The sequence below is a fragment of the Lithobates pipiens genome, unplaced genomic scaffold, assembly GCF_037356315.1.
Source record: "Lithobates pipiens isolate NorthernLeopardFrog02 unplaced genomic scaffold, aLitPip1_a1.2 Scaffold_28, whole genome shotgun sequence".
NCBI lineage: Eukaryota > Metazoa > Chordata > Amphibia > Anura > Ranidae > Lithobates > Lithobates pipiens.
In genome coordinates, this window is record NW_027507789.1 from 229622835 (window position 1) to 229643321 (window position 20487).

General features: G+C 52.7%; 1 protein-coding gene across 1 annotated transcript; it reads left to right on the forward strand.

Annotated features, from left to right (window-relative positions):
* Positions 1–7: 7 nt before the first annotated feature.
* On the forward strand, positions 8–19314 carry COIL (coilin). The gene is given in 15 exon segments (XM_077460703.1): positions 8–152; positions 155–242; positions 2159–2345; positions 2347–2390; positions 2392–2439; positions 2441–2486; positions 2715–2791; positions 2793–3036; positions 3039–3945; positions 3948–4165; positions 10393–10479; positions 11274–11321; positions 13219–13288; positions 16945–17030; positions 18605–19314. Coding segments are annotated over 15 exon segments (2382 nt in total). The 3' UTR covers positions 18692–19314.
* Positions 19315–20487: the final 1173 nt, after the last annotated feature.

A 20487-nucleotide genomic window follows, 5' to 3' on the forward strand; every position in this document is an offset into this window, starting at 1 on the left:
TGAGAAGATGGCGGAGATTCGGGTGATGTTGAAGTTTGATTATCCTCCGCCCACCGGACCGGAGAGCCGCCACATGTGGATGTTACTGAGCCCGGATCACCTCCGAACCGTCACCGACCTGTCCGACCTCATCCGGAGCCGCTACTACCCCAACCAGAGGGGGCGCTGTGCCTGTATGTGCACGACTGCCTGCTGCCCCCCGGGGAGAGCGCCCGCCTCGTCCGCGACAACGACCTCATCAGGTACCCCGCCCCGCCCATGCGCAGATTGTTTCCGCCCTGTCTGTACTTAGCCACACCCCTTTTCTATCTTTACAATTGGCTCCTCCCCTTTTATATATATATACACACACACTTGGCTCCTCCCCTATATGTAAACCTGGCTCCTCTCCTTCCCACTGTATTGTTGGCCCCTTCCACGCAAATCAATGGCTCCTCCTCTCCTTGCGAATCCATGCTCCTCCTCCCCCCCTCCACGCGAATCCATGGCCCGTTCCACGAAGCCCCTCCTCCCCGCAAATCCATGGCTCCTCCTCCTCCCCCCCTCCACGCGAATCCATGGCCCGTTCCACGAAGCCCTCCTCCTCGCAAATCCATGGCTCCTCCTCCTCCCCCCCTCCCCGCGAATTCATGGCTCCTCCTCCTCCCCCCCTCCCCGCGAATTCATGGCTCCTCCTCCTCCCCGCGAATCCATGGCTCCTCCTCCTCCCCCCCCCCCTCCCCGCGAATCCATGGCTCCTCCTCCTCCCCCCCCCCCTCCCCGCGAAATCCATGGCTCCTCCTCCTCCCCCCCTCCCCGCGAATCCATGGCTCCTCCTCCTCCCCCCCTCCCCGCGAATCCATGGCTCCTCCTCCTCCCCCCCCTCCCCGCGAATCCATGGCTCCTCCTCCTCCCCCCCCCTCCCCGCGAATCCATGGCTCCTCCTCCTCCCCCCCTCCCCGCGAATCCATGGCTCCTCCTCCTCCCCCCCTCCCCGCGAATCCATGGCTCCTCCTCCTCCCCCCCTCCCCGCGAATCCATGGCTCCTCCTCCTCCCCCCCCTCCCCGCGAATCCATGGCTCCTCCTCCTCCCCCCTCCCCGCGAATCCATGGCTCCTCCTCCTCCCCCCTCCCCCGCGAATCCATGGCTCCTCCTCCTCCCCCCTCCCCGCGAATCCATGGCTCCTCCTCCTCCCCCCTCCCCGCGAATCCATGGCTCCTCCTCCTCCCCCCTCCCCGCGAATCCATGGCTCCCCTCCCTCCCCCCTCCCCGCGAACACTTGCTCCTCCTCCTCCCCCCTCCCCGCGAATCCATGGCTCCTCCTCCTCCCCCCCTCCCCGCGAATCCATGGCTCCTCCTCCTCCCCCCCTCCCCGCGATCCATGGCTCCCCTCCTCCCTCCCCCCCCGCGAATCCATGGCTCCTCCTCCTCCCCCCCTCCCCGCGAATCCATGGCTCCTCCTCCTCCCCCCCTCCCCGCGAATCCATGGCTCCCTCCCCCCCTCCCCGCGAATCCATGGCTCCTCCTCCTCCCCCCCTCCCCGCGAATCCATGGCTCCTCCTCCTCCCCCCCCTCCCCGCGAATCCATGGCTCCTCCTCCTCCCCCCCCTCCCCGCGAATCCATGGCTCCTCCTCCTCCCCCCCCCTCCCCGCGAATCCATGGCTCCTCCTCCTCCCCCCCCTCCCCGCGAATCCATGGCTCCTCCTCCTCCCCCCCCTCCCCGCGAATCCATGGCTCCTCCTCCTCCCCCCCCTCCCCGCGAATCCATGGCTCCTCCTCCTCCCCCCTCCCCGCGAATCCATGGCTCCTCCTCCTCCCCCCCTCCCCGCGAATCCATGGCCCCTCCTCCCCCCTCCACGCGAATCCATGGCCCCTCCCCCTATGTGTACACGTTTGTGTACTTGGCTCCTCCCCTTTCCGTGTCTATTCTCGGTGTACTCGCCCGCCCTCCATTGAAGATCCTTTATTACAATAACATTTTGGTGAGTCTCCGCCCACCTTCCTGAAGGCACACAGAGCCCTCCCCCCTATAGTTCTCGCCTTCTACATCCATTCACTGACCCCCCCCCCACCTTTCTCTACCCACCCCCGTGTCCCTCTGACCTGCCCTCCCCCCACAATGCCCTCCTCCAGTAGAATGCTGTCATGCTGCTCACACTCCTCCTCTTTCCCCTCAGGGTGCAGTGGCAGGGATACGATCCCGAAGATGATGACATGGATGGCCCAGCCCACCGGACCAAGAAGAGGTCCCGGCAGAGATGTGAGGAGGACGATGCAGGGGACAGGCCCCCCATCATAGCCAAGAAACGGAAATGTGAGTCACAACCCGCAGAGACCCCCCAGGGTAGGGGGAGATGGTTGTCCAGAAGAGTGTGAGCAGGAGGAGTCCAACAAGACTTCCAGGAGAAAGAAGAAAGGTTCTGGAGGAAGACGCACAAGAGGTATTACCCGAGGAGAGGAGACAAACACAAGAAACACTCCAAGGACTCCGCGTCTCTAAAAGCTGTCGAAAAAATTATGAGTTTACTTGGGCCAAACCAAGAGCCCTCAGCCAAGAGGGGGAAGGGAGCTCCTCGTCACACCCGGAACCCTCGGAGGTCTCCATTCAACCCATCACCACCATCCCTTTACACTCACCCTCACCAATGACTCTCAGACTCTTTGCTGCCCTCTCCGTAGAGAATAAATCCTGTGCAAACATTGGCTCTCTCTCTAAAGACAACCCCATCTGAGATGTCTCTTGGACCCGTCACCCCCTCCTCTGGCAAGAAGCCCTCGCAGAATCCGGTAAACCCACCACCCCCTCTCAGCAAAGGAGGTGCATCTTAAACCTGGAAATAAATCAAACAATGAGCCTCCAGGTAGGAGCACAGACCAGGCCTCCAGCAGTGACTCTGAGCCTTCAACCAACCAGGGATCCTCCACCAAACCAAAGAAGCTCCATAAGCCCACGACTGCTGTCTCTGTAAATAAGACTAAGCCCAGTCATAAGCTTTTAACTGAGGCTGCTACAAAGAGCTCCCTCAATAACTCCTCGGAATCTTCATCTGACCAGGGAATCCTCAGCCAAAGGAAATGGGACCTCCCAATAAAGCCGGGACTGTTGTGTCTGTAAATAAGACCAAACCCAATCCTGAGCTTCCAGCCAAGAAAGCTCCTATGAGCTCCTCCAGTGACTCCTCCGGATCTTCATCGGACCAGGAATCCTCAGCCAAGGGAAAGGGACCTCCCAAGGTGCACAATAAAGCCGGGACTGTTGTGTCTGTAAATAAGACCAAACCCAATCCTGAGCTTCCAGCCAAGAAAGCTCCTATGAGCTCCTCCAGTGACTCCTCCGGATCTTCATCGGACCAGGAATCCTCAGCCAAAGGAAAGGGACCTCCCAATAAAGCCGGGACTGTTGTGTCTGTAAATAAGACCAAACCCAATCCTGAGCTTCCAGCCAAGAAAGCTCCTATGAGCTCCTCCAGTGACTCCCCCGGATCTTCATCTGACCAGGAATCCTCAGCCAAGGGAAAGGGACCTCCCAAGGTTCTCGGTAAGGACCAGACCACGGTCTCTGTACATAAGACCAATCCAAACATTGAGCCCTCCACTGTGAGGACCAGATCAAGCATTGACTATACTGCATCTTCATATGACCAGGAACTCTCCACAGCCAGAAAGAACCCATCAGAGGCCACCAGAAACCCCTCCGACCCAGTCTCTGGAAGGGCCGTCTTTTCTTCTGAGATGAGGAAGAGCAAAAATAACTCTGCTTCAGACAATGGGGACATCAGAAAAAAGAGGTCACTGGACATCGGTACTGTCCCACCTCTGAATGGTATGTCCCAGAAACCACACAAAGAAACCCCATCTTCCGACTCTGACTCAGATACTAATATTCAGAAGCCAATCACAGCGCAGTATGCATCAAGTGTGGTCCCATCTGGTGTAACCAATGGAGGTGAGATGGGCAGCATTCATCAGGACCTGATCCAAACCCTAGTCTGTATGACCACGGAAGAGGACGAGGAAGGGGCATCTTTCCCTGGAGGGGCCAGGGGGGTCGCGGGTTCAGAGGATGGGGAGACCGGGGGAAAGGACGAGGGTTTGGCAACCAGTTTTTCCATAGTTATGACTCTTCGTCTCTGAAGAAGCAGCAGCTGGAAGAAGAAGCCACCAATACGTCCATGATACTTCAGGTGAGTCCAGAATGAGGAAGCCTCCAGCTTGGGGCCGTCTGACACAACGCATGTAATTGGTCCATGTCCTGAGGTGTAAGGCTTTGGCCATTTGTTAGCTAATAGAGAAAAATATCATCTGTTTGATAATTACTTACAATGATTTTCAGCCTTTATTATCTGCTTTCATTTTTTTATTTTATTTATTATAATGTATTTATGTGTTTTATTTACTTTATTTTGTAAAGGTTAGGGGCTAAGGAATAGGGTTAGGGGTTTAAAGTGATTGTAAGCCCAAATCCTCATCTTCTGGGGTCTCCCGTCCTCCTCCTTATTGAGTGCCTCCACGGAAAGCAGCTGTCCATTGAAACAGACAGTGGTGTTAGGGGTTGTTGCTAGGGTTAGGGGTTGTTGCTAGGGTTAGGGGTTGTTGCTAGGGTTAGGGGTTGTTGCTAGGGTTAGGGGTTGTTGCTAGGGTTAGGGGTTGTTGCTAGGGTTAGGGGTTTTTTATGGGTGGGGGTTTGTTATGGGTGAGGGTTGTTGCTAGGGTTAGGGGTTGTTGCTAGGGTTAGGGGTTTGTTATGGGTGGGGGTTGTTGCTAGGGTTAGGGGTTGTTGCTAAGGGTTGTTGTTGTTAGGGGTTATTATTAGGGTTAAGGGTTGTTATTAGGGTTAGGGGTTGTTGTTAGGGGGGTTATTATTAGGGATGGGCCGAACGGACCCCTGTTCGGTTTTTCACCAGAACTTTCGAACGCTGCGAAAGTTTGGACCCGAATATCGAACCCCATTAAAGTCAATGGGACCCGAACGTCTAAAATCAAAAGTGCCCATTTTGAAAGCTTTTATGCAAGTAATTGGGCATACAATGGGTATAGGGGTCTGCGTCCTGCCCTGGGGGACATGTATCAATAATAAAAAAAAAAAGTTTGAAAAACGTAATTTTTAAATGAGCAGTGATATATTTTTTTTTTTTTCATATTTTTAAAGTGAAAGCATAAAAATGTAAAATTCCTTCCAATATAGTGCCTGGTGGTGGGTGGGGGTCCCCTTAGTCTACCTGTAAAGTGGCACATCTGTGCCATGTCTAGAATCTGCTGCAGCAATAATTGTATTTATAAAGCCGTAAAAAAATGCCATTTTCCCTGCAAGCTTCCTTTATTTTGCTCGGCAACAGCTGGGGAGCCGCCAGTGTGTATGATGAGGCCACAATGTAGTGCACTGGGGACAAGATTAGAGATATTTTTGGATACATTCTGGTGTCACTTTGTATAGAAGTAACGGGTGCGTAAAAATTGGTCTTTGGGCGTCGGTGGCGCCTTCCCACCGTAACCCTATAGAGGTAATCTTGATGAAGGCAAGAATTGGCCTTGCTGCAAAAAGTTGCAGTGATATGCAGCTGTCATACAGGGGCTGAAAAATTGGTCTTTGGGTGTAAATTGTGCCCATGAAACCCACACCAAAAACATTCTTCCAGATGAAATGATTGAACACCCTCAAAGCTAGGCAGCCTCGAAGTCCTGCAGAGATTCCACATCCCAGAAATACTTAAACAGTAACATCGGCATCAGGGGCTTCATAGCTGGTAATCCAGGACTGATTAATTTTTATAAATGTCAAACGGTCCACGGAGTCTGTGGACAGACGTAGTCTATGATCGGTAAAGAAACCTCCTGCAGTACTGAATGCCCGTTATGGGTTGCGCCGGATGCAGGGCAGCCCAACAACTCAATAGCATACTGGGCAAGTTCCGGCCAGTGGTCTATTCCAGGGCTCAAAATTTCAAGTCCTGAGCTACTAGCCAGGCCTCAAGGATTACTCGCCACCAGTGGCCCTGCATAACTCCTACTTTGCCCCGGGCCCTAATTCTGCCCCTAATCACACCCTCATAAATTATCTCATGAAATGACACTTGTTTTATGCTGAGTTAAGTTACAAAAATAAACATTAAATTTATCAGTTTCCCCTCAGCACAGCCTCACCGCGCCCACCGTTGCAGCCTCACCGCGCCCACCGTTGCAGCCTCACCGCGCCCACCGTTGCAGCCTCACCGCGCCCACCGTTGCAGCCTCACCGCGCCCACCGTTGCAGCCTCACCGCGCCCACCATTGCAGCCTCACCGCGCCTCACCGTTGCAGCCTCACGGCGCCCACCATTGCAGCCTCGCCAGGGCAGAAGAGAGAGGGTGGTCGGATCATGACTGGAGGAAGAGGAGAGCCACGAGATCAGAGCGTGAATAGCACGCTGTTACAGCTTGCATTGAAATTGCCTCCGTCTGTGATAGACAGAACACATCCCAGCATTGGACCCACATTCTGTCTATCACAGGCGCAGGGTCAGGAGGAAACGGGGCTGTGTGTGACAGCGAACAGAGCGGAGACAATTTCAATGTAAGCTGTAACATGCCATACCATTAGGTGACCCCGTGGCTCTCCTCTTCCTCCATGCTCTCTTCCACCGGGGGACGATCACTGGGAGAACAGCTCCCGATCAACCCCACCCACTGGCGGTGCTCCCCGCCCCCCAGGCAGCCCGGCTCGCAAGCCCTAATTTTCCACTCATAAAATGCTGTTCTATTCTCATGACCCAGTAAGTCAGTGGATCGTCGGGTGGAAAGCTCTTCATCTCTGTTTTGGCCCCGAGGTAATTGTCCACCATGTGATGCAGATGCCGCCGATGGGATGTGGAAGCTGATGGACCTGGGCGGCGAGGACCAACCACAATTCCAAAATGCCTCACTTAGGCGGACGCCTTCTCCAACGCTCCTCTCTTGACCAACAGAAGACTCAAAATGACTTTTCTACCACACTGTAACCTACTGGAGTCAGGAAGAACGTTCAATAAAATCCTCTTTAACGTGTCCTTTAGATTTTATCTTCTGCACTCAGTGGAGGACGGGATGAGTTCTGAGACCTTCACCTTATAACGGGGGTCAAGCAGGGTCGCCAACCAGTAATCATCCTTCTCCTTTATGCCACGTTTTCTTGGGTCCTTTCACCGGCTTTGAAGCATGAGATGGCCCATGTGCCTCAAATTTGCAGAGGCTTGTGAAGCAGAATCCTCGGGGTCACTCAGGAGGACAGCATCTGGAACTTCCTCCTCCCAACAACGTACTACTCCCGGGGTTGGAAAGCCATCGCTTACGGATTGACGCATGTCTTCCTCTGCTACGAAGCCTATGAAAGTGCCAGAATACTCCTCCTCATCCTCCTCCCCTCTCTCCTCCTCATCCTCCACCTCCTCCCCTCTCTCCTCCTCATCCTCCACCTCCTCCCCTCTCTCCTCCTCATCCTCCACCTCCTCCCCTCTCTCCTCCTCATCCTCCTCTCCTCTCTCCTCCTTATCCTCCTCCTCCGCTCTCTCCTCCCTATCCGCCTCTCTCCTCCTCATCCTCCTCCTCCCCTCTCTCCTCCTCATCCTCATCCTCCTCCTCCTCCCCTCTCTCCTCCTCATCCTCCTCCCCTCTCTCCTCCTCCTCCTCATCCTCCTCCCTCTCTCCTCCTCCTCCTCCTCCTCCTCCCCTCTCTCCTCCTCATCCTCCTCCTCCTCCCCTCTCTCCTCCTCATCCTCCTCCTCCTCCCCTCTCTCCTCCTCATCCTCCTCCCCTCTCTCCTCCTCATCCTCCTCCCCTCTCTCCTCCTCATCCTCCTCCCCTCTCTCCTCCTCATCCTCCTCATCCTCCTCCCCTCTCTCCTCCTCATCCTCCTCATCCTCCTCCTCCTCCTCATCCTCCTCCTCCTCATCATCATCATCATCATCATCCTCCTCCTCCTCCTCCTCCTCCTCCTCCTCCTCCTCCTCCTCCTCCTCCTCCTCCTCCTCCTCCTCCTCCTCCTCCTCCTCCTCCTCCTCATCATCATCATCATCATCATCATCATCATCATCATCATCATCCTCCTCCTCCTCCTCCTCCTCCTCCTCCTCCTCCTCCTCCTCCTCCTCATCCTCATCATCATCATCATCATCATCATCATCATCATCATCATCATCATCCTCCTCCTCCTCCTCCTCCTCCTCCTCCTCCTCCTCCTCCTCCTCCTCCTCCTCCTCCTCCTCCTCCTCCTCCTCCTCCTCCTCCTCCTCCTCCTCCTCCTCCTCCTCCTCCTCCTCCTCCTCCTCCTCCTCCTCCTCCTCCTCCTCCTCCTCCTCCTCCTCCTCCTCCTCCTCCTCCTCCTCCTCCTCCTCCTCCTCCTCCTCCTCCTCCTCCTCCTCCTCGTCCTCGTCCTCGTCCTCGTCCTCGTCCTCGTCCTCGTCCTCGTCCTCGTCCTCGTCCTCGTCCTCGTCCTCGTCCTCGTCCTCGTCCTCGTCCTCCTCGTCCTCCTCGTCCTCCTCCTCGTCATCCTCCTCCTCGTCATCCTCGTCATCCTCCTCCTCGTCATCCTCGTCATCCTCCTCCTCGTCATCCTCCTCCTCCTCCTCCTCGTCATCCTCCTCCTCCTCCTCCTCGTCATCCTCCTCCTCCCCTCTCTCCTCGTCATCCTCCTCCTCCCCTCTCTCCTCGTCATCATCATCCTCCCCTCTCTCCTCGTCATCATCATCCTCATCCTCCTCCTCCCCTCTCTCCTCGTCATCATCATCATCCTCATCCTCCGCCGCTCCTCCTCTTATCCTCCCCCTCGCTCCTCCTCATCCTCCTCCCCCCTCGCTCCTCCTCATCCTCCTCCCCCCCTTGCTCCTCCTGTGTGTTCTGTGACATAGGAATGATGGTGTCTGGATAAAATGGGCCTTGAGAGGAAAGGAAGTCCTCCTCTTCCTCCTGCTGCTCTGCCTCCGGTGCTCTGTCCAGAGTCTGCTCCGGCGGGAACACACCAGGGATTGTCACTGCCACTGCTCACTATCTTTGTGGCCTCCTGATATGGTGACAGTACAGTACATTCATCCTTCATGATCAGACATTGGCGTGGGGGGGAAAAAAAAGCAGAGGCGGCCTGAGCCTGTCATCGTGCCATGTTCACGCAGGTACTCGTTGTACAGTAGGGGGCGATCAAAAGGTTAAATGTGTTCTAACTTTAGGAGGGGATGGGCTACCTAGAACATGACAAAGATCATTGGGAGTAGTAGATCCCGGTCAGATGCCTTGTTTACATCTCCCCATTGTGCCTCTCCTTGCAATCGCGGACCGCCGGCAAACATTGAGTCTGTGGGACCCGCCAGGCGGGAATTCTGAGAGGACATACGGGTACGCCCTATTGCGCACCCGTGCCATTCTGCCTTCAAAAATCGGCGGTTGGCAAGTGGGGGTGGGGCCTGAAGGACGATGCTAAACCAAATTCCTGACCTTGTATCATAAAATGTGACATTTTGGGCCAATTGACCACCCCGAAGTGTCACCACCCCCCACCCCCCCATGTGATTTCTATCCAATGAGAATTGCTCCCTCTAACCCCCCTGTACTTCCTATACACACCCGCAGTACATCGCACCACACATGTTGTGGGGCGCTGCATTACTTTAAAGTGGATGGAAGGTCTTCCCCCCCCCCCCCCCATAACGTAATCGCTGTGATTGGCTGTGACGGTGGTCATGTGATTGGAATTCAGTTCCCCTCCTCCCTCCTCCTGATCATTACTAGAGTTTGGAGCTGTGACTGTACAATGAGTGCACTGGGACACATATATGGGGTGGGGGAGGGGGTTTATAGCTCGCCCTCCTTGCTGCCGCACATATATACGTGTTACATGGACAGCAACAGGTTCAAATCATAAAAGTGCAGAAAATGATATTATTATTATTATTATTATTATACAGAATACTTGTTGATTCATCAGAAATCCAGTGAGCTCCTAACTTCCAGCCATTGGATGACAGCACTGCACTGAAATCCCAAATTGTGTTCTGAGCCCTGCCCAGTTCCCTCCCTGCTGGACTACAGAACACCTCCCCCTTTATGTTGTGAAGGTGGGGGGTGGGGTTAGGAGATGAGGGGGAGGGGTTCTGCATTGCAGCATGGAAGAGCAGCATTGACCGCTCATTACAAGAAGTTGGGAGTTCCCTGGATTTCTGGCAGGATCACCAGGTGTGTTTTTATTTTTACAGTGGAGACGGAACATGGAGAAGAAGGGATGTGTGGCGGAGTGTTCTGGGTTTTTGTTTCCAAGCAAACAATGTAAAGGGTTGTTGGTGGTGGTGGTGTGATCCCCTCTGTGATGTCACCGAGGAGGCGGCAGTGAGGTCATGATACGTGTCGGTGTTCAGTATCTGGAATGACTTCTTCCTATAGGAATGACCCGGCTTCTGTTTTGTATTTCTTAGAATCCTCCAGAGAGTCCGAAAAAAGATTACAGCACCTTCCCGCTGCTCGCCGCCCCGCCGCCGGTTGGCAAAGTCATCGCCTTCAAGGTAATGTGTCTGTGTGTGTGTAACGTTATAGTAGGTGTCCCAATACTTTTGGGAATATAGCACATATACAGCGGGTAAAATAAGTATTGAATATGTCACCATTTTTCTAGGTAAGTCTATTGTCATTACCAACAAAGAATTTTTTACCAAGTATTAAATACTAATAAATATTTCAGTTTGGGGGTTCAATACTTTTTCCGTGTGTCCTTCCCTTTTATTACACAGAACTTCATTTCTGATTGGATTTGTTTTGGTGTCTTTGTATGTGTGGATTGGATGGGTTGTTCCCGACATGTGGGGGAGATTTCATGTCACCATCACCTTTACCAATAGATTTACCGGGAGAAATGGTGACGGCTTCAATACTTATTTTACTCGCTGTGTGTGGCCAGAGAGCTGTCCTGATCCTGGAAAAACAGTTCTGCCATATTAGAGTGGGAGCTGAAGGCAGGAATACTCGCCTATATGCCAGCGGGGCCAATGCCAATGAGATCCCGGGTGCCAGTCTTCAGATGTCTTGATGGGCCGGTGCGGGATGACGTCACTCTCATGCATGGACTGTGAGCGGGTGGGGGAGGGGGGTGTATTATATGGCAGAAGAGACATTGCTGGCCTGTTCAGTCTTCTATGTCTTTGTCTTTAGTTCTGCTTTACTAATGGCTGCGAGATTTCATGTGGTTCCTTCCCGGGGCTCACAGCCGCCCTTCACTGACCCGTTGTCTGACCCCCCGTAGTGTGATGTGTGCCGCCTCTGATCTTCTCTCATACCTTCTGTCTCCATCTCATACTTTCAGATTCTGGAATTAGATGAGAACTACTCGCCTGAGCTCTCCGACTACAAGGTAACCTCATCTTCAGGCAGCGGTGTCTGTTGGGTGGGTACGGGTGTCTGTCAGGTGGGCACAGGAGTCTGTTGGGTGGGTGTCTATTGGGTGGGCACAGGAGTCTGTTGGGTGGGTGTCTATTGGGTGGGTGTCTGTTGGGTGGGCACAGGAGTCTGTTGGGTGGGTACGGGTGTCGGGTGGGTGTCTGTTGGGTGGGCACAGGAGTCTGTTGGGTGGGAGTCTGTTGAGTGGGCACAGGAGTCTGTTGGGTGGGTGTCTATTGGGTGGGAGTCTGTTGGGTGGGCACAGGAGTCTGTTGGGTGGGTACGGGTGTCGGGTGGGTGTCTGTTGGGTGGGCACAGGAGTCTGTTGGGTGGGTGTCTATTGGGTGGGCACAGGAGTCTGTTGGGTGGGTGTCTATTGGGTGGGCACAGGAGTCTGTTGGGTGGGTACGGGTGTCGGGTGGGTGTCTATTGGGTGGGAGTCTGTTGGGTGGGCACAGGAGTCTGTTGGGTGGGAGTCTGTTGGGTGGGCACAGGAGTCTGTTGGGTGGGTGTCTATTGGGTGGACACAAGCTCTCTGTCAGCGCAGCTCATGAAATGCTTGTAGAAGGCAGACTGTTATTTCTGAAGAGGACCTGTAATTACACTGTTAGTCAAGTTGAAAAAAGTTCATCTAGTTTAACCAATAATACTGTACTGTGGAAGATGTGTAAAAAAAAAAAAAGCAAACAGAGGTCATAGAACTGGGCACCAGCATTGTCTGTGGATTCCCTACAACTGAGCTCCTCCCCCCCTCCCCCTCCCCCAGTGCTGACTTACCGTGCTTTGTCCTGCACTGCGTCTAGCTGTGGGGGGTGATATCTTGGTGGAAGAATGACTTTGCCTCCTTATGTCAGAGCTGCCGCCCCCCCCCTCCCCCCCGCCCTAGGGTAAACTGAAGATTGGCGGTGTAACGATAAAGGTGGAGAAAGCAGAGATCTACAGAACGGATGGAGCAGGGAGATCCTTCCACTGCAGCTCCTCAGATACAACTTCCTCTCCAGCAAGGAGAACGATGATCAGCAGAGTATTGACCTCATGAAATCTGGTGAGCCCCGGTAGTCGGGGTAGTGGTACCCACAATGATGTGACGATCTATGAGACCACAGAACAGGAGTGCCTGGGCACGGGAAGTGCACGGCTAGTTCTTTGGCATTGTAGACATTTTGGGTTTTGCCGGGAATTGCTTAGACACGGCTACCATTTCTAGATGTTCCCTATGGCATAATAAAGTTTCACTTTTTTGTGTTCAGGTCCACTTTAAACCGGAACTTGCTGCCAACGCTTCTTTTCGGAGGGGACTTTATGCCTATCCGCCCCCTGGTGCTGGGTCCCTTCTGATGGTTGGCAGCTCCCCCCCCGGCCCCCAGCCTGGCTGTCAGGGACCCTCCCCCTTGTCCTCAGCACCTCCCCCGCCCATGTTATGCATGGATGGTGGCGGAAGCTGTTTGTTTGCTGACCACCTGGCAATGCTGCAGCCTGTCGCTCCGTCCTGATCTAATCAGATGCTAGATATAAAACGGAGCACATAGTGTCCCAGGAGAGAAAATCAAGTCATTTGATTGCATTTATGCCGGGTTTTTCTTTCTATAAACATTTTTGTATTTATTTGCAATGTGACTCCAAATTGCTAGAAAATGAGACTGTTTCAGAAGAGTCAATTCCCTCCCCCATCTGACACATCATAGCCCTCGGCTGTACTGGAGACCTCCAAGGATCTCCCTGGTCAGGGTTCAGCTTTGGTGTCCATCCTGGTGGAGGAGGCAGTGGGGTGTCCTGGCACATTGCCCTGGGTGGGGGTATTGGTACAGTGTTGGGTTTAATGTGTATAATGAGCTCAACCATCTTTTATTCTCATCCCAATGTTTGTCTAGGAGGGGGTTGTTCGCAGTGTTGATCCCGTGACGCTGCAAGTCGAGGTGGAGCTACTAGCCAAGCAGAAGAGTAAGTAAGAGACACGAAATACTATGAATACCCCGATATCTGTAGCCTATTATACACTCGCCGGCCCCTTTAATAGGAACACCTTTCTAGCAGCTGGTTAGACCCCCTTTATTGAGACCACCTTGCTTGTAGCGGGTTGGACCCCCTTTATTGGGACCACCTTGCTTGTAGCGGGTTGGACCCCCTTTATTGGGACCACCTTGCTTGTAGCGGGTTGGACCCCCTTTATTGGGACCACCTTGCTTGTAGCGGGTTGGACCCCCTTTATTGGGACCTTCATTGTTTTTGGCATAGATACAACAAGGTGTATTTATGCCACGAGGCAATGGAGTCAAAACTTCACATTCAAAGATGACCCAAAGAGAGAATCTCCCCTGTAGTGTAACACCTCGCTGTTTGTTATCTCGGAAGGGCGGGTGTCTGATGGGAGCCGGCCGGCTGACATGTATCTCTGCAAGTTTTTTACCTATTGAGTGCAATATTTTTTAATACAATAAAGTTTTAGGCACTCTTGCGCTACGGGGAGATTCTCTCTTTGGGTCATCTTTGTTGAATGTGACCTCGTTTGACCCCAGTGGACCGGATGTGGGGGGTGGGGGAGCCTTTGGTGTCGGTGATCCATCCCAAGATCAGGCCCCGTCTGCAAGGAGGCATCTGAGCTTACAAGGCCTTGGCTGGGCAATAGCCACAAGCCGGTATAGCTTGCCATCTGGTAAGTGTGTCCTCCATACGGTGCTGGCGTGAGGAGATCTGCCTTTGTCATAAACCAGGCATGTCCAAAGTCCGGCCCGTGAGCCAATCGCGGCCTGTTCTGGTTTAGTACGGCCCCCCTAGGGATTTGGATATATGTTGTATTTATCGGCTCTGCCTCGGAGGGGGCGACAGATCACATACAGGAGAATCTCCTGTTTACTCGGTAGTGTCTGTAATAGGAAGTCCCATCTCCTGCGCTGCCATTGGACGACTGTTCTGTCTATCATAGGAGGCGGGACTTTGTATTAAAGAGGCCACTGAGTAAACAGGAGATTCTCCTGTATGTAATCTGTCGCCGCTCGTCCCGCCCCCTCCCTGTCTCCCCGTGTGTGTGTGTGTGTATATATATATATATATGTGTGTGTGTGTGTGTGTGTGTGTGTGTGTGTGTGTGTATATGTATATATAATTTGCAAAAAATTATACTTCGAGTGCTACTTGTAAAATCCACCAAAGTGTGAGATAAACTCTCTGTGTGTTAATGATTAATATCTCCGGAGTCCTAAAACAAATGTCTTTGGCACTGTGTCCCGATGCCAATCGCTGTGTCCAGGTCTATCCTTGAGGTCAGGGCAGCATCGATCGGTGGCGGGGGAAGAAGATATATGGGAAGTGTCGTGTTTGAGACGTTATTTGTTTTGGAGGAGATTTCTTTCAGGGCTCCGGAGATGTTTGTCGGTCTCACAATTGTTGGTCTCACACGTAGCACTTGAAGGGTCGTTATTTTGGATCGATGGTCTAACCTGTCACAATTATTTAGGTTTTCTATGTATATTTTATGTCTTGGACGGTATTTGGGAGGGATTTAGTTGTTGCACCTTTTTCATCCAATTATTTGTCAGCTGATTGAACACTCCTGAGCAGTTTGGGGAAGTGGCGGGTGTTTTGTTGCAGTCTGATGATATTACAGTTGTTTCAGTTTTTTTCTCATTAATCGGCACTCGGCATCCCATAATGACAAAGAACAGAATTTAGAAATGTCTGAATTATAAAAAAAAACGGGGGCCGTCGGGTTGGACGGTCGGGTTGGACGGGGGCCGTCGGGTTGGACGGTCGGGTTGGACGGGGGCCGTCGGGTTGGACGGTCGGGTTGGACGGGGGCCGTCGGGGTGGACGGTCGGGTTGGACGGGGGCCGTCGGGGTGGACGGTCGGGTTGGACGGGGGCCGTCGGGGTGGACGGTCGGGTTGGACGGGGGCCGTCGGGGTGGACGGTCGGGTTGGACGGGGGCCGTCGGGGTGGACGGTCGGGTTGGACGGGGGCCGTCGGGGTGGACGGTCGGGTCGGACGGGGGCCGTCGGGGTGGACGGTCGGGTTGGACAGGGGCTGTCGGTGGACGGCCACTTTCTTCAAGTCTCTCCAGAGACATTCAATAGGGTTGAAGTCAAGGCTCTGGCTGAGCCACTCTAGGACATTCATAGAGTTGTCCCTTAGCCACTCCTGTGTTGTCCTTGCTGTGTGCTTAGGTTGGTTGTCGTGTTGGAAGGTGAACCTCCATCCCAGTCTGAGGTCCTGAGGTTTTCATTGAGGATATCTCCAGTACATTGCTCCATTTAGCTTTCTTTCAACCCTGATCAGTCTCCCAGCCCCACCCCCATAGCATGATGCTGCCACCACCATGCTTCACTGTAGGGATGGTATTGGGCAGGTGATGAGCTGTGCCTGGTTTCCTCCAGACGTAACGTTTTAGTGTTGAGGCCAAACGGTTCAATCTTGGTTTCATCGACAAGCGGCTTCCATGTGAGTTGCAGTGAGGAGAGGCTTCTGTGTGACCATAAGGCTGGGTTCACACCGCTGCAGGTGGGAGACCCGGATGTGATTCACACCGCACTGCAGTGCAAATCACATCCGATCTCTTGTGCAATGCGAGTTCAGCCATACAGATAGTATACAGATAGTATACAGATAATAAGGCTGAATTCGCATCGCACCCGCCCCAAACTCACACGGGACCCTTTTTTTTGGTCCACAGCAGAATCGGATCGCATGGGTGTTCACACCATGTGATCCGATTCCTGTCCGAGTTTGCAGATCGCACTGCGGACTGATGGACTGATCTGGGGGTGTCATTAAGATTTCACTGACACTCCCAGCAGTTCCGCATAGGGCAGTGTGAACTGCCGGCAGGAGGCATGCGATGCGGGAAAATGCCGCAGATTCGCAGCGTTCCCGCATCGCTCCGGTGTGAACCCGGCCTAAAGCCCAGATCACTGGAAGGGCGCAGTGATGGTTGTCCTTCCGGGAACTTTGTCCCATCTCCACACAGGATCTCTGGAGCTCAATGATGGTGACCATCAGGTTCTTGGTCACCCCACATTCTAAGGTCCTTCTCCCCCGATTGCTCCATTTGGCCAGGCTGCCAGCTCTCGGAAGAGTCCATTTTTGTGCCAAACAGCTTCCATGTGAGAAGTATGGAGGTCATTGAGCTCTTGGGAACCTTCAGGGCAGGAGAATTGGTTTTGTAGCCCTCCCCAGATCCGTGCCTTGCAATAATCCGCAATAATCCTGTCTGAGCTCCGCGGTTCCTTTTTGACAGCACGGCTTTTGCTCTGATACGGTATACATTGTCGAGGGTGTGCCTTCCCAAATCACGTCCAATCAAATTCATTCACCACAGGTGGCCTCCAAACAAGGTGGGGGAACATCTCAGGAACCCTCAAGAGAAGCCCCTGAGATCACCCCAAGTGTTTGCTGCAAAGGGTCTGAATACTTCTGCCCGTCTGAGCTTCCCGATTTTTCTTTTTATTAAATTCCCAGAAATTTCTACACTTGTGTTATTTGTCATTATGGGATGCCGAGTGCCGATTAATGAGAGAAAATCGATGTACAGAACTGTAGTCTCATCGGGGGAAAACGTCTACTAATTATTGGCATCTGAAATCTGCCCTGTCTGTGTTCCCACAGGAAGGGAGCCGGGGAAGTTTGATCTGGTGTACGAGTTGGAGGACGGGAGGGAGATCGTAGAGTTTGCCGTTCGCCCGGATCGTAAGGTATGGTAGACCTCAGGACTGAGATGAACGCCATGGAGTGTGTGAGAGGCGGGACCTCTCCTGGTGTCCTTCTCAGGACCCTCATACTAGGAAATGACGGAATTATACGGCAGTTTAACCAGTTAAGGACCAGCCGCCGCAGTTCTGCAGCGCCAGGTTGGCTCCCCGGGGGGGGGGGGGGGGGCAAATAGCCGTGGCTGTAGGTCAGCTGCTTTAAGAACTCCAGGGGGCGCCGGCGAGAGAACAGAGGTCAATGTAGACGGACAGATCTCCGTTCTGTCAGGAGAGAGGAGTCAGCTCTGTTCTTCCTAGTAATTATGAACAGCGATCTGTCTCCTCCTACTCCAAGGCAGTCCCCTCCCCCCTCAGTTGGAATCACTCCCTAGGACACACATTTAACCCCTTGATTGCCCCCCCCCCCCCCCCCCCCCCCGGTGTTGACCTCTTCACTGCCAGTGACATTTAGACAGTAATCGTGGCTATGTTTAGCTCTGATCGCTCTATAAATGTCACTGGTCCCAAAATAGTGTCAAAAGTGTCCAATCTGCCCGCCGCAATGTCACAGTCCCAATAAAAATATATATATATATATATATATAAAATAAAAAAAGTAAAAAAAAATATTTTTGGAAATAAAAAATAATAATAAAATGTTTTTTACTTTGTTTTATAATAAATAACAAAAAAAAAAATCTTCCTTGGTTTAGGCCAATATGTATTTTTCTACATATTTTTGGAAATAAAAAAAAGTATAAAAAAAGTAATATGCATATTGGGCTAAAGTGTGTGTGTGTGTGTGTGTGTGTGTGTGTGTGTGTGTGTGTGTGTGTGTGTGTGTGTGTGTATGTATATATGTATATATATTATACATATATACATTTTTTTTTCTAAATCTAATCTAAAAAAACTGCAGAGGTGATTAAATACCACCAAAACAAAGCTCTATTTGTGGGGAAAAAAGGACATAAATTGTATTGGTGTACAGTGTCGCATGACCGCGCAGTTGTCAGATAACAACAGCATCGCTGGAGGAAGAGATCGGGTGAGGTAAGTATTAGGAAGGTGCGCCTGAGCCCTCCCACTTGTGTGACATTAACGCATTTCACATTTGCTGTTGTCACCTGCTTCCCCTCCCAGCTAATCAGGAAGCAGGTCTTAAGACCAGATTGGCCGGGAGGAGAAGCATCCGGAAGGAAAGTTGGGAAGCGTCCGAAGCTGCCCACTACCTGGATGGGGTAAGTAGTACAGGACAATAAACCAATCGGGAGGGGGGTGGCTGGGAGGTTTGTATACCCCCACTCCCCGAAAAAAGAAAAAATTGAGCACCAGCCGCCACTGAAATATAATCTGAATGGATGGAGGGGTGGGGGGGGGGACAAGAAGAGACACTATATAAATGAATGGATCTGGGGGAGGGGAGTTGGAGAGGTGGATTGACAGAGTGGTGAATGGAGCAATGTAGAGTGATTTGGGGGTGGGGGGTGAACATGATTGGTTGATATGGAGCAGCACATGCAGTTCTTATCTCATATTTTCCTGTGTGATAATTGTGTGCCCCTCCCCCCCTCTTGTAGATGAAGGAGCCGTGGAGTTCTCTGATCACCCCGCGATTGGTGATGGAAAAGGGGTTCGAACAAGCGACGCCACCGCAACCTTTGTGAGCGATCACATGACCAGCCATGATGGGAGTGGTCAGAAGGGGTGTGAGTTATGTCTCTCCCAATGGGAGATCGTGATTTCTTCTCTGGGAGGAATGTTATTATTCTTCATTCTGGTGAAGCTGAACTCCGGCAGACGTTTGTTATCGGTGACGATCGATCGGCTCAGCGACCCCCAACATCCTATCTGGATGTCCCTTACCTGGCCACCGTCTGTTACCCCCAGCACCCCCCCCCCCCCCCCAAGTGTAGTATGACCCTACACAGAATCATGACATCATCGCTGGTCTGTCCCGCCCACTCACACCTGCTGGAATGTGTGCCGCCCTCACCTCCTGTTGCATGATGGGAGTTGTAGTCTGGAACCTCAGTGATGAACATTAACAGGATGTGACGTCAGAACCTCCGCCTTGCGTCTGTGTCTGGCCAATGCTGCTTTTACCTGCATCCCCCAATGACGTCACTGACTTTTTATTTGGTGAACTTGGTAAGAAAAATATGAAATGTGATTATCCTGGAGTTCAGCTTTTAAATGTGAGAGGCTCCTCCCCCTGCAGGTACCAGGAACGCCCTGATGGGGGAGTCGTGTCTTAATGTAATACTGTAATAAAATTCTTATTCTTTTACTTTGACTGGAATTCCTTCCCGGGGACCTCCGCTATGCTGGGCACAGAACCGAAATGTTGAGGATTTCATTAAAAAAAAGCATTTCCTCCCAAATTCAGAGGTCTCCATCTCTGCGGCACTCAGGTGAGCCGAATCCAATCAGGAAACCTTTACATGTTTTGTTAAAAGTCATTTTCAATTTTTTTTAAAAATCTGCATCTTCCAATTATGGTCCAACCATGAAGGCCCTCGTTCTGACACTTTATGGTCCAACCATGAAGGCCCTCGTTGGGACACTTTATGGTCCGGCCATGAAGGCCCTCGTTGGGACACTTTATGGTCCGGCCATGAAGGCCCTCGTTCTGACACTTTATGGTCCGGCCATGAAGGCCCTCGTTCAGACACTTTATGGTCCGGCCATGAAGGCCCTCGTTGGGACACTTTATGGTCCGGCCATGAAGGCCCTCGTTCAGACACTTTATGGTCCGGCCATGAAGGCCCTCGTTCAGACACTTTATGGTCCGGCCATGAAGGCCCTCGTTCAGACACTTTATGGTCCAGCCATGAAGGCCCTCGTTCAGACACTTTATGGTCCAGCCATGAAGGCCCTCGTTCAGACACTTTATGGTCCGGCCATGAAGGCCCTCGTTCAGACACTTTATGGTCCAGCCATGAAGGCCCTCGTTCAGACACTTTATGGTCCGGCCATGAAGGCCCTCGTTGGGACACTTTATGGTCCGGCCATGAAGGCCCTCATTGGGACACTTTATGGTCCGGCCATGAAGGTCCTCGTTGGGACACTTTATGGTCCGGCCATGAAGGCCCTCGTTGGGACGCTTTATGGTCCGGCCATGAAGGCCCTCGTTGGGACGCTTTATGGTCCGGCCATGAAGGCCCTCGTTGGGACACTTTATGGTCCGGCCATGAAGGCCCTCGTTGGGACACTTTATGGTCCGGCCATGAAGGCCCTCGTTCAGACACTTTATGGTCCGGCCATGAAGGCCCTCGTTGGGACACTTTATGGTCCGGCCATGAAGGCCCTCGTTCAGACACTTTATGGTCCGGCCATGAAGGCCCTCGTTGGGACACTTTATGGTCCGGCCATGAAGGCCCTCATTGGGACACTTTATGGTCCGGCCATGAAGGTCCTCGTTGGGACACTTTATGGTCCGGCCATGAAGGCCCTCGTTGGG